Source organism: Salarias fasciatus, chromosome 14 (assembly GCF_902148845.1).
Source record: "Salarias fasciatus chromosome 14, fSalaFa1.1, whole genome shotgun sequence".
NCBI classification, from domain to species: Eukaryota; Metazoa; Chordata; class Actinopteri; order Blenniiformes; family Blenniidae; genus Salarias; species Salarias fasciatus.
Window position 1 is genome coordinate 29,754,039 of NC_043758.1, and position 15,765 is coordinate 29,769,803.

Consider the following 15,765-nt stretch of genomic DNA (forward strand, 5'->3'; position numbering starts at 1 on the left):
TAAGCTGATCTCAGATGGTCTTTCTCCAGAGCAGCAAGACAAGTTTGATGTGGGGAAATCGTGATGCCGGCGCTCAGGTCGGAGTCCAGGTTGTTCAGCAGCGGACGGGCGGCGTGTTCGCCTCAGAGGCCAGAGGAGCCGGTTCAAAGGGCGCCCTGCCGATATCCTCCGGTTCGCTCAGCCTCCGCCGAGCTCTGCGGCTCCGACACTGCCGTCCTCCACACCGTCCTTCTGACAGCGCGGCACGTCGGGTCAGTACCGGTTCTGATGCTCGAAGTGCCAGCGGTTAAAGTCTATATTAAATGCCACGATGCTTCCAGAGGCCATGCCAGTGATCAAGGTCCTGCAAAAGACAGAAGAACTGTCAGTAATCAAAGAATTTCCTACATTTACCCAAAATTATGAATCAATGATATTGAAATTAAACAGGTTAGTGTTTTAGTTGATGAGAGACTGTTATGGAGAAGCACATCCTGTATGTCTGCAGTAAAGTGATGCAGCCATATATTATCTCATTTAGCCAATAAGCCATGTCTAATGCCACTGTACCATAGTCTGATATGTCCACACCTCTCATACTGTAACATCCTTCTCCACTTCAGCCAATACCACTTGTACAAAAAAAAAGTTTAGAAATGTGTCGTATTCCATCTGCACCTGTTTAGAAAATTGAATCTATCAAAACTCTATAAACATGCATATTTATGTATAAATTCATTGATAATACACAAGACCTTCCAGACACATTCCACTACTTTTTCCTCCTCTTATTAGATATTCACTTTGACCCAACGAGGATCCCCAAACACTGCCAGTTTCCTCTCTGTCATACCTCCAAACATCAAAATTCATCAAATTCTTCACCCAAACTCTGGAGCTCTCTGCACAAATCACTAATAAAACTTTCTTTTTTTGCTGTTTTTAAAGTGAAATTAATAAATGATCTCCTGCACAAACATTATTCCACTGATTCTGAGTTGATATGATGTATTTTTTGGGTCAGTGATCCCCAACCAGAAAGGCACAAAAGATTTCTAAGGATCGTGAAGGCAGGGGTGTCAAAACATAAGGGTCATGGACCAAAACAACCCACAAAAGGATGCGATACAGCCCACTAAACCACCAAGCAAATGGTGAAAATTTCAAAGAAAACAATGACTTTTTAATACATTTCTTAATTTCTCTACTCAACACAGAGACCTGAGCTATCGGTGATGCTGCCATGAAAGCCTGGTTGTTACCAAATTAGCCTCAAAACTATGCTGTCAGGCGGAGTTTGTAAAAACATGTATAATGCCACAGCTACAGGAGAAGTTTTTTTGGACATGTAACTGTAGTTTACAACAAGTGGTAGCATTAAAAAAGTCTAGAATAGAATAAAAATAATCGATTGATTTACGCCACAACAATGGAAAAATTGAAAATTTAAAGGTATTATTTTACCGGTTCGGTCCATTTAGGATGAGACTGGACTGTATGTGACTCCTAAACTGAAGAGTGTTAACAATATTGACTTCAGAGATAAAACATTTTTAATGTCTTAAAAATAGGTGAGTCAGCATTTTATTCATTTAATTAAAAAAAGCTAAGTTTAAGTGATTACATTAAATGCAGCAGGTGAAGAAATGGTGGCCAAAGAGAAAAATGAATCATTCACTTTCCAGAAAGTTACATAAAATATGGCATCGTTGAAACAATGGATAAAAAAATCAGAACTGAATTCATCTTTCTGGGTGAAAAACTGGTAAATGAAAGTTTGAAACTTCAAGCTGAAGCAGCGCCAGTCCACCAAACACCCTGGGACGGAGAGTAAACCCAGAAAGTTGATCTTCAGAGAAAAAGACAATATAACAGTCACTACATTGTGTGTCATGGGGTTCCTTCAACATTTTTGTAATTTTGTTGGTCGTCAAGGTTTGCAGTGGTACAATGGACTGTTTTCATTAACGCTGTTTGTTTTCTCTGCTTGTTGTTCCTTCGTCCTTTGTTTTAAATTTTTCATGACTGTAATGTTTGTTGAAGGGAAGGATTTCCTATAAGCCCGTCCAGCTTCTTTCCTCTCCTGCACAGTTTGGCTTTATTTCTTGTAATTCTGTATTATATTCCTATTTTGAGCAAATAATGAAAAAAAAAGTGGTTTATGAGTTGCTCCGACTTGCAAACAAGTAACTTAAATCCAGTCAAATGAGTGGTTCTGCTGCGACGGGAGCTCTCCAGGAGCTGTGGCAACAAACGACCGGGAGGCTGGACCGCCGAGTCCTGGCGTGTCTCCGCAGAACGCCGTGTCCTCGTGTGTACGCCTGGCTGGTATGTAGGAAAAGCAGCTGATTTCACAGGGTCGACTTATACTACTACACCCCGAGGGCTTAAAGGCTGCAGCACAATGAACAGAGCTGCAGCAGAAAGGCCCTCTGTGAGCCGAGCTGCAGAGTCCAGATCCCTCCAACCCACTCAGCCGTAAGACTCTTAACCGAATCAAGGGGTTATTAAAATATTTAAGTGGTTGTTTAAGTGGGATTTAAAGAAGTGCTCCTTTTCTTACAGCTGGCATGTTTGCAATTATGACTCTCTAATTGAATTCAGAGGCTAATTCTGCAGCTCTCACTCTTTGCTAAAAGATTCTGGAGCCTTCCAGAGAGGATTTGCTTAAGAAGCAGGTCTCTGTTTCTGGATGGGACAGAAAATTTGGCCCGTGGCTGTGAAGTGCAGCCTCCAATGTTCAGACTCTCTAACCTCTCTTGACTGCCGGGTCACATGATGACGTCAGGCTCACAGCCCCAGAGCGAGTACTGTCGCCTCGGCGCCGCCGCGCAGGCTCCTGCTGCGTGACAGCAGACAAATCTCACACAATACGAGACGGAGCGGCTGACCTGCCAGCGCATAACTCATGTGTAGCTCTCTTATCCAAAATATGTACATTTGCCGAAGATGTTTTCGTCCCCATGGCAACGACCGTTTCTATTTAGAGGAGGATGGTGGATATTGGAACTAAAAACATCGACTGACAAACCATGAAAACCAGCAACACACAGTGCACAAAGACCGAAGCAGCCAAGATAAGGGAACATTTAGAAATCAGATGCAAATGCATGCACGCGACTTCCCACACAATATTTATATGAATCCCAAGCATTGCAGTGCCTATCGTTCCACAGTTAAACATAACATCTCTTTGGTGGAAATTGCTTCTGTAGATTTAACCATCCCAGTAATAATTAACCTTCACTATACATGCTGGTTGCAGGGACCAGCTGCTGTATGTTAATATGACATTCCCGCCATCTAAATATGTCCAGAGCGCGTGGATCCCTCTCTGACCTCTGATCGTGCGACAGGTCCATGGCTCGGACGCCGGCGTCGCAGCCGGGGTAGATGTAGAGCTGTTTGAAGTCGCAGGCCTGGTACACCTCCACCACGCCGTTGTCGCCGCCCGTCACCAGGTTGTGGCCATCGCTGCTCAGGAGGATCGTCTTCGGGACGGAGAGACGGGGAGAAAGACCACTGAAAATCTGGACTCACTTTCTTTACTCCAGAACAAATACAGATTAGGACGAAAACAATAAAAGCAAAAGTACCACAGGTGGTTTGGTCCTTAACACACAAAATATAACTATACTGTATATTTTTGAGCTTAGTAATGACTGTTGCATTAAAGTTTAAAGTCAGTAATGCAATTGGTTTGATTTGCTGAATCAATAATCATTATTTCAATTAAATGTGTTCCAAATGTCTAAAGATTCACCGCAGTGTAAATCAAAGCTGTTCTCAGACAGCAGACGTATGAAGACGTCTTTGACGCGGACGTCAACCCGCCGGCTCACCCTGGTGGAGTCGTTGACCTCCATGTGTGCCAGCAGCTTCCCGTTGATGCTGAAGTTGCAGAAGCGGCCCCGCTCGTAGTAGATGATGCAGTGGCCCTCGCTGGACACGGTGATGAGGCGGGGACACACGTAGTGGTCCGGGCCCTCCAGGGCGCGCAGCAGGTCGCCTGTGATGGTGTGGACCAGACACGGACCCTCTGCACGCCCAAAACACAGCAGAAATCCACACTTCTGTACTCAGAATGAACATATGCAAAGTGTGGTATCCTTATACACTCCCAGTTATCCTGGATTTGCATGTGATTCTGAGTAAAGATAAGATAATCCTCTATTTGAACCACAATGGGGACATTTGCATAAAATTGTAAGAAATATACAGTATATCTGTAACTGACTACTAAACTACTGTTGATTCTTTAACCCTGTTATGAAAAAGAAAATTCTATTTATTTAAATTTTAGATTGAAAGGAAGTGCTGTTCTCTGATTTGTGTTAATTTTTGATTTTCAGTTTAGGAGTCATGTATTGTAAGAATGATGCAGAGCGTCAGTGGCAACAGGACGGAAACAAACTGACGTGATTCAGCCTTTTTTCTGAGGTCGGTGTCACAAATGGAAACAAAGAAGCACACTGACCTTTTGCTCCACTGATGACTAAACCCAGCTCTGCACAGACTGACACACACACCACTTCCTGGTCGTGACCGGTCAGAACAGCCCGTGGTGCCGGATAGTCACCTAGAAGACCACAACACAGAACACAGCGTATATGAACCCGAATACTTGCTTCGATTGATTGAATCTAGCGTGGAAAACAATCCGAGGTGACGCTGATGCCGTCTGAAGACTAAACGTATTCATCAGCCCAGCGACTCCTCTGAAGCCGAGCGGCGTGGTGGTGATGTGACACACATCTGCCGGCAGGGAGGTCCCTTCGGATTGTTATGTAAATGCAGGGATGCCCGGAGATGGCGGCCCGGCCACTTGATTTCATCCCATGTGTCACATGATTGATGGAGGCCGGGGGAGAGGTTAGTGAGGGGTGTTTCATGGCACCTGGAGCCGACCTCCAGGACCCAAACCAGGGTGTTTCTGAGAAGAACACATCGCCAGCAAGAAATAAAAGGGAAAAAAAGAAAAACCTCAAATCCAAGCACCCCGATCGCAGACACCTGAATACGTAACTTATCTTTATATCAGTCAGTTATGGCCGAGGAGGCCTTGTCCTCTTTTGAACTCTTATATATTTATAATGTGGCACTTCCACAAACAGCACTGCGTTTAGAATGACATTACTTTTAAAAATGACAATAAAGACTATTCTGCTGATGTGATGCGATGAGATGAGATACGATATAAGACACATTAAAACAAACAGAAAAATGTCCAGATGCAGTATGACATGAGAAGTGATCCAACATGCTAAGTTAGAATATCGTCTTATTGGTGAAATCAAATATGAGGCAATATGATAAAAAGAAATGAAATGTGAGGGATCAGGAAGTCATATGATAAAATACATTATTATGAGATAAGATACAATAAAATAAAATGAGATGTAATAAGAAAAGATCTGTATAAATAAGATAATCAGTGATTTAACCACAACGTTATAAGATGAAATAAGATCAGATATGACATAAGACACAATACAAATCCCTCACATAACTCTTCGCTCCTGATGGAATATATTTCTTCCACGAGCGCTCGCCGTCTGACCTTATTGTTCACATAACAGAATATAATCCACACAGAGTCTGAAATAAGTTAAGTGTAACAGTGTTTGAGATTCCAGTGCTGAGCATTTGATCTGTGGTAGCGTTCCCTCCTACGTGAGTTCGTAGGACTCCGCTGTAAGAAGCTGCTGTAAGGAGCTGGTTAGAGCTCCCACAGTGCACTGTGACAGACGTTCCATGATGGATCTCAGCTGGGTGAAGATCCTCGTCTCAACCCTCCTCCTCCACGGGCTGCAGGGGGGTCTCCAGGACGGAGCTGCTCTTTTTGAATCATTAGAAGGATTTCTGCATCTCCTAATATAATGTTACTCCAGCTTGACGTTTCCTTTTTAATGTCTTTCACTGTATTTTTTTTTCCCCCATTTGTGTGTGGCGGTACTATAATTAACACCCTTCAAGCAGCTGTTGACAGCTAACTAACGCCACGAGTCGACGGTGTGGGGCTGTCGGGTTCACCTGTGACTCAAAGTTCAGCCGACGCTCTCAAACTTTCTCCATCCGCCTGGATGACAGCGACATCCTGATAGATGATGGGGACACGCGTTAGACCCTTCCCCACCGCCCTGTCCTCCTCCGGCTTGGCACATCGCCTCTGTAGCCGCGGCAGTCCAGTCAAGAGAGCCGGACGGTGATCGATGCAACACGGTCCCTTGGAGACCAGAACCTGAGCGGGGCTGTCAGTCCCGGCGCCCGCTGCTGAGAGCGGCTGAATAGGACAAGTGTCAGAAAAAGCCTCAGGGGGAAAAGAAGGCTCACCTAGCTGACAAAAGATTCAATCACCCTGCACCGAACACCCCCCGCCCAGCCCCAGCCCCAGGGACGAGCCGGATTCAGCCACCACACAGCAATAATTGCTAATACCTCGTCACACCGGCGTGATGGGGCCAGTCTGAAAAGCAGGGCCATGATTGAGTTGGAAGTTATTTTAATTATCACACGTTTAAGAGGCGCGCAGCCTTTTGGGGCACGGGTGAAATCAATTTTTTTGCACGCGTCACATCCTCGGGATGAGGGAGTGTCGATGCAATGCTTCAACCAGCATCACAAAAAATGTAAGAGGCATAAAATCAGTAGAACGAGGCTCCCGGAGGAAGACGGTTCACGGAAAAAAGCTGAGAAATGAGAAAATAAAGAGGTTCTGCTCTTCTTTTTCTGCTTTATGACATTAATTTGAGAGCTAATGAATATGTGAAACAGTGTCTGTGCCATCTTTCTTACTGGCTGTTTGCATGGATTCATTCAAAACTGAGTCAAACACGCAGGATGCGACCAAGTTTTTCGCTGATTCTGAACATTTTCCACTCGAATGTCGCTGCTCCTCAGCTATGTGGCTCTTTTTTGTCCACTGAAGATGCATTGTAAGCAGCAGCAGAGTGAATATCAGGGGAATACTGTTTTCCTGCTGCAGTAACACAAGTGCTATTGCCCCTTGCTAATTGGAGGCATCCAAGCTGAAATTCTTAATTAACTGTCGGAGCCTCAGTGAAGTTAATTAGAGAAAACCCGCAACTAATCTGAAGCTCCTGGAAATGTGTGACAATTGGAAACACGGACCCCCGAACATACCCTCATTGTCTTGTTATCTTGCAATAAAATGAAAAAAAAAACACCCTCTTTCTTATCTGCAGCCTTTACACATAGGTACCACACCAGGTCCTCCTGCTCACTCCGAGCCTGATGGATCGTCTCGAATACAGACAATCAGTGCGAATGAGCAGCTAAATGAACTGAGCAGCAGAAATCACACACTGGGGTCTACCATTGTGAATGCCAAGACATCTGGAGTCTTCCACTTGAAAGCAGCAGAGCTCAGTGCCATGAATCACACTAATATATCACAGCTACAGTGCAGATAAATTATCCTCCCCCTGTCTGCACACATTACTTGATTTGTGAGATCGGATGCTTTTCTTCCTGCTCTGATCAAAGACTCCTGCTTCCTATGGAAGTTTGTACACACGAGAAATTTTAGGGCGAGACTTTCATTTCCCTACAAAGGGCTGCATTTCTTAGGATTATAAAGAAAACTAGAATTCAAGGACTCCTGTATCCTTGTCCGTGTGTGCATGCATTGAGGTTTGAGGCTAGACTCTGCAGAAAATGGATGTAAATCAATGTAAAGACCCAGAAAGCGATGACCACAACTGTCTGTGTGTGTGTGAATAAAGGTGGATCTGCATCAGTCACACTGGTGGAGAGCTCAGTTGGTTCACACATTCACAATATGTGGACTTGTCATACAAAAACCAGGTCGCAATTATATGATTCTGAGGGAAACATGATGTATATACAGTATATATCTAGACTAATGGAGAGCTAAGTCTGACTGCACCCCGAGGTTTAAAGTGTTGGGGGGACGAGCCTCCCTCACAGAGTCTGCATTCCCCTCACGCTAAGCAATTACTTTTAGATTTCCTAATCTTTTTCACAATCTAAGAAATAATTAACAGATGGTGAGAGCTACAAGCAACAAGAAGAACCTCTTTTCATGCTAACTCAAAGCTTTACATTGATATCTTTTAAGTTTTTCTATGTAATCTGCAACTATTGCAGCTGTTACATTTATTGGCTTTGCATTAAGGCTTACACTTACAACAAAACTGGTAACTCATTTTTAATGATATACAGTGTGATTAACAATATTTTTCTGAAAATAACATTTAACACAAACTATTTATCCATCATAATAAATTTTCTTTTTTTTGTAGTGCTATTTAGATTTTTTGATTATTTATTAAATTACATAGTAAAATGTCATTACTGAAATATATGGTTTTTTCAGTAAATGAATATACTGTATCAAGACTTCTAAAGAAATTAAAGAATCATGAAGGCAGAAGGTGACCTCCTGACCTCTAGGTTTCTCCTCCTGCTGAATGGCGTTCACCTGCTCTAACTCTCTGTTAGAATTAGGAGATTAATAAACGTGTGTGTGCTCTTACTCACTGTTATTGGGGTTGTCTCCAATAATATGGTGCCTCCCGCTCCAGTACCACAGCAGCAGAGTGGCGTCTCGGGACCCGGACACGATGTAACAGTCTCCCCCGATGTACGACTCGGACCGGGCCAGACACGTCACCACGTCCCAGTGGCCGAAGACGATCTGGGTCAGCTTGCCTTCAAACACAACAGAACTTCAGCTCAGAGTGGCAAAGAAAAGAAGAAAATCAACAAAAACCATCATTAAAATAGCAATTTCTAATTGATACACAGTGTAGTAATGGGAATATTTTAATTATTCTTAGTTATTATTATAGAATATTTTGTATTTATTTGCTAGAGATGATGTTTTCAACTACAAACAGCTGGAAAACAGTAAGCATAATTTTTAGATGACATATTCATTCCTTTTCTATTTTTTGTTTTTTCTCTTGGTGGCTTGTCTGGAGTCAGCAATACTGTATTATCACCATCCCAGCACTCGGTCCTCCACACACGGGTGCACATCTCTGCAGAAAATTGAGTTTACACTCTAACCTACCTGTCTCAGAGGAGTACACACGGAAGCTCTTGTCCCAGAAGCCACACACCAGGATGTAGCGGTTGTCAGCTGTCACCACAAAACAGTGTGTGGTGATTTGGATGCTTTGGTCCACTAGGTCTGTGATCTGACGCTTGTTGCTTCCAGTATTATTGGCTGAGGAAGGGAAAAAAAAACAAAACAAAACAGGAACACAGAATGTGTCAAAGCCTGGGAGTTATGAATTAAAGCCGGTGCAGCAGAAGCAGATATGCAATGTTTTGTATTTGCTGTGTGTGTGTGTTTCCCCATTCAGGGCGACTCACCAACCAGTGAATCCATCTCTATGGGCAGGTGATGAGCCTGTTCCAGAGAGTAGCCTGGAGCACCGCGGAGACCTGGACCCAGGAAGACAGAGACACAGGGCTCATTCTATCCTCCCCAACACACAGAAACACACACACACACACCTGTTTCCCCTTCAGAGCCAAGCTCATTCATGATTTCTTCCAGGAGATGGAAGTACTGGAGGTCCATCTGTCTCACTCCGAGTCTGAATGGAGACATTTCATTCGTGTGACAGAATATCTGGAGGCAGTTCAGAAACAGCAACATGTCTGAAAATATGGAGGCCTTATTATCATTATTATTAGGAAAAGCCGAAGCACATTTCCCTCCCGTGGAACAGGATGGTGAAGCTGCTGCAGCTGTGTTCATTAGTGTGGGAGACTCTTTGGTCGGTGTGTTCCTGCAGTGACAGATGGGGATGTGTGAGGCAAATGCGCTGCTCACGGTCAGCTTACCTGGGAGGTGCGAGCCGCTCGCACAGCCAGCTGGCTACAGCTCTATTAAGAGCAGCGGGTACGTTTCTGCGTGACGGTGATGAAGTGATTTTACTGGGCCACTGCTGTGGTAGGTATCACATGTGGCGTGGCATGCTCTCTCTTTTTTTACCCCCTCTTTATTTTTTCCAAGGGCATATGTGAACGTTTGAACACGCGACCACCTGCGCGGGCCCGGCTCGGCTCACCGACGGTGTTGTGCCACCGGTTGACGGCGAAGAGGCGGCTGCAGGTGACAGTCACCACGGCGGGGATGGTGAGGTGGGGCAGCGTGTTGGCCGCCACGTGAGTCACAGGTGAGTTGGAGGGAAACTTCAGCACCATGATGACGTCCTGCTGCATCTGGTCCTTGAACATCAGCGGACTCTGTGGAAGGAAACACTATTGAGTAGAAGGGAGGAAAGACAAAAAAATGGAAGAAGACGGAAGGAGGTAGGGAGGAGGGGGGTGACGATGGGAGGGGAAGAGGAGCACAAGGAAAGATTGAACAGGAGGGAGGAGACGATGAGGATGGAAAGATGGAGGGAAAAAGAATGCAAGACGCAATTAGTGTGGAGGTTGGAGGAAAAACTAGGTTCAGACACAGAGGAGAGCTGCATGCACTGCCGCCCTCCAGGCAGCAGGAGACGGGGGGGCTGGTAAGACAGAGGTAGACATGGAAAACTGGGATGGAGTAGACTGTACATATGAGATGGTGCATACGTCGTACACATGTATCAGGAAAAGAGGAAAACAGAGGCCTCGTCAACAAAGGAGAGACTGCGTGAGTTTTCGCTTTTGGAACAATAAACCAAAACCGTGAGTCACACCGTGGCAGCCGAGAACACAATGAAGGATAGAGTGATACTCTGTGACTTCAGCTGTTGGCTCCCGTCGAAGCTTTAACACGAGAAGGTGCTAAGAGAAGTGGATGAAAACAGGCTCATTTATTGAATAAAGAAGAAAATTGAACTAAAAAGCTCTGAGAGGGATTTTTCTTCTCAGTTCAGTGTGAGAAACACAGCGAGCTGTGTGAGGATAATGAGGGTAAAGCTGGTGATTACATGGACTGCAAAGGGAGGCGAGGCTTTCGACTCACTACGCCAGTAGAGAGCACTCTTCCCTTTAAACTACAGCGTTTGAAGGCAGCACCAGATATAGAGCAGCACAAACTACCACGAATGAACCGAACATTGTTTGTCACATCGGGAGTTTGTGACCTACATAAGAAACGACTTTGGAAATTTCATTTGTGTCTTGATTAAAGAAAATGTATTAAAAATCGAGGACATTGCTCTCAATTGTGCGTCTCACATTAAAACACACCATCCAGGCTCAGAGAGGTACACACACACACACACACACACACACACACACACACACACACACACATCCTTTTTCCCTGCACAGCACACCGTAGGTGTGGGGAATTTTCCCAGCATGCTCACTGTTCTCACCAGGTGCATGGCGGAGCTGCGTGGAGGATGTGGCTCAATAAGCAACTGAGATGGCGTCTGTCCAAAGCTCTGGATCTGTGCCTCTGTGGCCTGCGGGAGAGAGGGAGCGAGCGAGCGAGCGAGAGAGAGAGAGAGAGAGAGAGAGAGAGAGAGAGAGAGAGAGAGCGGCTGTCACAATCAATATGCATCAAAGTGATGGGTCAATGCGTTACTTGACAATGCAAGCAAATCCTAACTCAGCCGTGCCTCTGAGGAAGGGGGGAGGTAAAGGGAAAGGGGTGCACTCCCAATCCGCCCGGGTGCTCCCCCTTCCCCCCTCGGCCTGCAGAGTCATCCAAGTGTTAGTATGGAAGAGACAAGCCTTTTCCTATTAACATGCTTCAGTTAACCATTCCCATTTCCAGGAGCAGGGGCCCCAACTGCACAAACGTTAACCTGGAGTGACATCCAGCTAGGACTGCAGCAGGCCGGCGTGCTTTTAGATGTTATTGTGCTTGAAACAAAGGGGAGAAGCATGTGTACACACACACACACTCACATTCACACACACACACGCACACACACGGACGTAGGAAACTGAGGCTCACAAGCAGGTCATGGTGATGTGATTAGGTACCTCGATGAAGGATGATTTATGGGGTTTAAACTATGTGGCTGGATGCAGGGAAAACCTAAAAACAGCAACTAAAGCTGGAAAAAAAAAGAAAGAAAAAGATGATAAGATTTGAGCTGTTACTGTTATTAGAAAATAACTTCTTTGCACCGGGCTGCAGCGAGAAGAGAAGGAGAAAAAAAAAAAAAAAAGCGGTAAGAGCTGCTGAGCTTGACTGAAAGTGGGGCACTCCACAGTGGGAGTGATTGATGTGACTGGAGCCACTTCCACCATCAGAGGGGAGCTTGTAGACGTCCGTCAATGCCACTGCGCACAATGGAACATACATCGCTCAGCCTCTCGCCCGCCCTCCTGGCTGCCTGGGCGACTGGCCCTCATTTTCCTGCGCCTGTACACACCGCTCACTATCAAAAGCGCCCATTGGGTAGCACATGCCACAGTGGGAGAAGTGGCACGGGAAGCTTGGAGGTGATACTGAATTAGGACAGGCCACCTGCAAGGCAAACAGTCGCCCCCAACGACCCCCCGATCACTTCCTATCTTCAGCAGCACAAAAAAAAAAGGCGCCGTCCACACACGGCTGAATGCTGTCGCACAGCAGCCAAAGTTTCATGGGAGTTGTTGAGGACATTTGGCAACCATTAAGTGTCAGTCACAGTTTCTTTACTCCACAGTCGCAGTTACAAGCAACTGATATTATGGCGAGTCGAGGATTTTTAATGTGAACCTCAAGCAGGCTAAGACATCTGCAGAGAAAAACTCACATTTCTTAAGACATAACAGAGAAACTGGCCTGATTTTGTCCTCCTAGACCACTGAGTCTAAACTAGTCTATCTTTATGTATGCACTGTATTCACCAGACTGACTTGCACACCTTTGGCTGTCTATACTGCTGCACCATTTTACTTTACATTCCTACATTTTTATTCTTAAATTCTCTTATTACTACTTACATTGTTGGTCCTGAGAAACAACTTAAGTTCACATGTGAAAAGCAGGAATGTGACAAATAAAGACCTTGAACCTTGAGGACTCGTATCAATCCAGATATACAACTTTTCAAATCTGGTGAACTAAACTAGGGTGCAGTTTGAAGCCCAGGTAGTCAAATAGATTAATGCAGTATTCAAACGTGCAAATTTAATGATGAATGATCCTCAAATTGGGATGTAAAAGAGGAAATATTCCATTTTATGCTCAATTAGCTGTACGAGAATTTTAATTAAAATCATACCTGTTCACTTCAATAACTTCAGCATTTTTTTCAGCAGACTTCACTGTGCTTTCATGCACAAATAAACACTTGAATCAAATGAATCTCTACAGGGATGGAGGATCAAAATTTATGTCCATGTGAATCAATTTTTTTGAATCCAGCTTTTCACGATGCGAAAACACATGGAAGCGTTCCTCCTCAATGTAAATGTAAAATCCTTCCGTCATTCTCTGTGTCATACCTGTGTTTTACTATGCTCAATTACAACATGTAAACAAACCTACTTCCTGAACCGATTATCTCCTTTAGGTAAGTTATGTGAAAAGACGAAGCTTCACAGATTTTTATCTGACCCACTTCTGTGTCTGACATGCCGGTTCAGAATCACTATGTTTGACTACAGTAATAATTATTGAAATAATCATTTAAAAGGTGAAAAAGGGAGAATTGGACATGGCGATGTCCAAAGACATGCATGTTAGGTGAGGTTCATCGGTTAACATAACAAACGCTCATATGAGTGTATGGGTGTGATTTCTATGTATCCCAGTTGACTCTAAGTTGGAAGAAGCCTCTGATTTATAGAAGATGGACGGATGGGAAGGAGACAATTAGCCTGGTCGTGTAAGGCGTTTGTGCATGTGTGCGTTGGGGGAAGGGAAACTGATTTGTCGAAGGTTAAACCAAGAACGTGTTCTTCCACTCGATGATCAAAACATGTCAATATCTCACAGGTGCAAAAACACTAATCCTCCCTGAAGGATGTCAGAAACTTATCTCTATCGCAGGCTGAGACGGAGAGCACTTAACAGGCAGTTCATTAGTTTAAGCCACTTCAGGCTCTGCTTTTTGGCTGATAAGTGACACTTATTGCCAAAGCCATCTGGATGAGCTCCCCTCCCAGCAAAAGCCGCCTTGCTTGGGTGAGCAGCAAACATCCATCATAACGCACCGCGCTCACCTGTCTGTCTGTCTGTCTGTCTGTCTGACTTCATTCCCATTCAAATTTTGGTGTTGCAGACATCTTTGGAGGCGAGCGTCTGCAGCTCTTACCGTCTTTATATGTGCTGCAAGGCTCCCAAACAGGTGACAGAGACTCCATAGAGGATGATCACCCCCCCAGCCCGTCCCCGCTGCCTTCAGCAGCATCCTCCAGTGCACTCATGCAATACAGCAACACAACAGCTTTGTCACACAGATTGCAGACATGGCCGTGCGGTGACCCACTAAGCAGCGTGGGATCATGCTGAGTCACGACACGTACATCAAATATGTGGCGCCTCCATTTCACCCCCTTCAGTAGTAACCAGTGGTTATTAAAGGACACCCAGATTTTCATTATCATAAACTATTGTTTAGTACAAATCAGTTGCTGTGCATCACTGTTGACCATCCTTTGCACGCCCTTGACGGATTCTTTAAAAGATTACCTACTCTATAGTGCTGGAGGACTTTCATCCTGCAGCACTAACAAAGAATTGCCCCGAGGGTGTTTGCTGAGTGACGGTTCGGTGGCTGACGTGCACGGGTGTACCCAAACACGGCGTCCACAAACAAGGCTGGTCTCAGACGCATGCAACATGAACAAATAAAATATTTGCTAATTGTATGCAGAAACAGCAAATTTAAAGGAAGCCAGGTATTTATTTGCCTTCTGCAATGTATTTTTTTTTTTTTGTGTTGATTCAGACGGGGTGGGGTGGGGGGGGCAGGAGGAGGAATAGAGTCCCACTGATGAATAATTTGTCTGTTTACTTCTGAGTGACACAGTGGGGTCTGAATCAAGGGGTTGCTGTCATGTTTTTCCATAAGAGAAGCCTGTCAGGAGAAGCACGGCGGCGAAGGACCGCTGTTCCAGCAGTGTGCCCAGCGGAGCTGTCACCGCGCCCTCAACCACGGGCCCCGGCAGCATGTCAGAAGGTGTCATCATTTTCATCTGACACACAGGCGGAAATTATCTCTCATGACCTCTAATTTCTTGACATTTCAAATGCTTTAATTGTTGTGACTAATGCCAGATCTGCAGTTTCACCTGTCAGACCCTGAATGAATCAATACCCTCAAGTCAATTGTTACAGTTCAGCAGAAAGACGTTCGCTGGGCACTTTTCCACGCTCCACCTCACTTACTCATCCAGGCAGGTCAAAGTCTGTGTGGCAAACAGTGAGAAGAAAATAGCAAAAAAATCCAGGAGGAAGTCACACACATGCAAAGGTACGAAATTCATCAAAGCTCCTCTATATCCTCCACAGTCCTTTCTCAATATTCACAATGGAAACAGCAGTTTATGTTCTCAGTCAGCTATGGTTGGAACCATCTAGTACAGATCTTAAAGCTTTCTACATGTATTCCTCAAACACTGAACAACTAACTAACTGCACTCACTTTGAGCTTTTATCGATTTGTTTCCTTATATAACATTGACAACACTGAAAAAGGTACTTTCTTTCTTTTAAGGTTGCGTGTCACTATGTTATTGTCTGTCTGTCTACATTTCTTACTGTGTTGTTCTTTGCGCCTTCTTGCTGCCTATTATCAGGTCATGATAGTACATGAGAACTGGTTATTAATGGTTGTTGTCCTGGAAAATTAGCCCTACTCAATAATAATACTCGTTCATGAAAATCAGTGTGTTAAATAG

At 44.7% G+C, this 15,765-nt stretch overlaps 1 protein-coding gene across 1 annotated transcript in view; it reads right to left on the minus strand.

The window, feature by feature from the left end:
- Positions 1-215: 215 nt before the first annotated feature.
- Positions 216-15,765, minus strand: part of nbeab (neurobeachin b) — a 251,897-nt gene continuing 236,347 nt past the window's right edge. The window contains 9 exon segments of the mRNA XM_030109360.1: positions 216-343; positions 3,319-3,470; positions 3,822-4,018; positions 4,457-4,558; positions 8,503-8,673; positions 9,038-9,193; positions 9,343-9,414; positions 10,047-10,239; positions 11,295-11,384. Of these exon segments, the coding sequence (XP_029965220.1) occupies positions 253-343; positions 3,319-3,470; positions 3,822-4,018; positions 4,457-4,558; positions 8,503-8,673; positions 9,038-9,193; positions 9,343-9,414; positions 10,047-10,239; positions 11,295-11,384 (1,224 nt within the window). The 3' untranslated portion in view covers positions 216-252.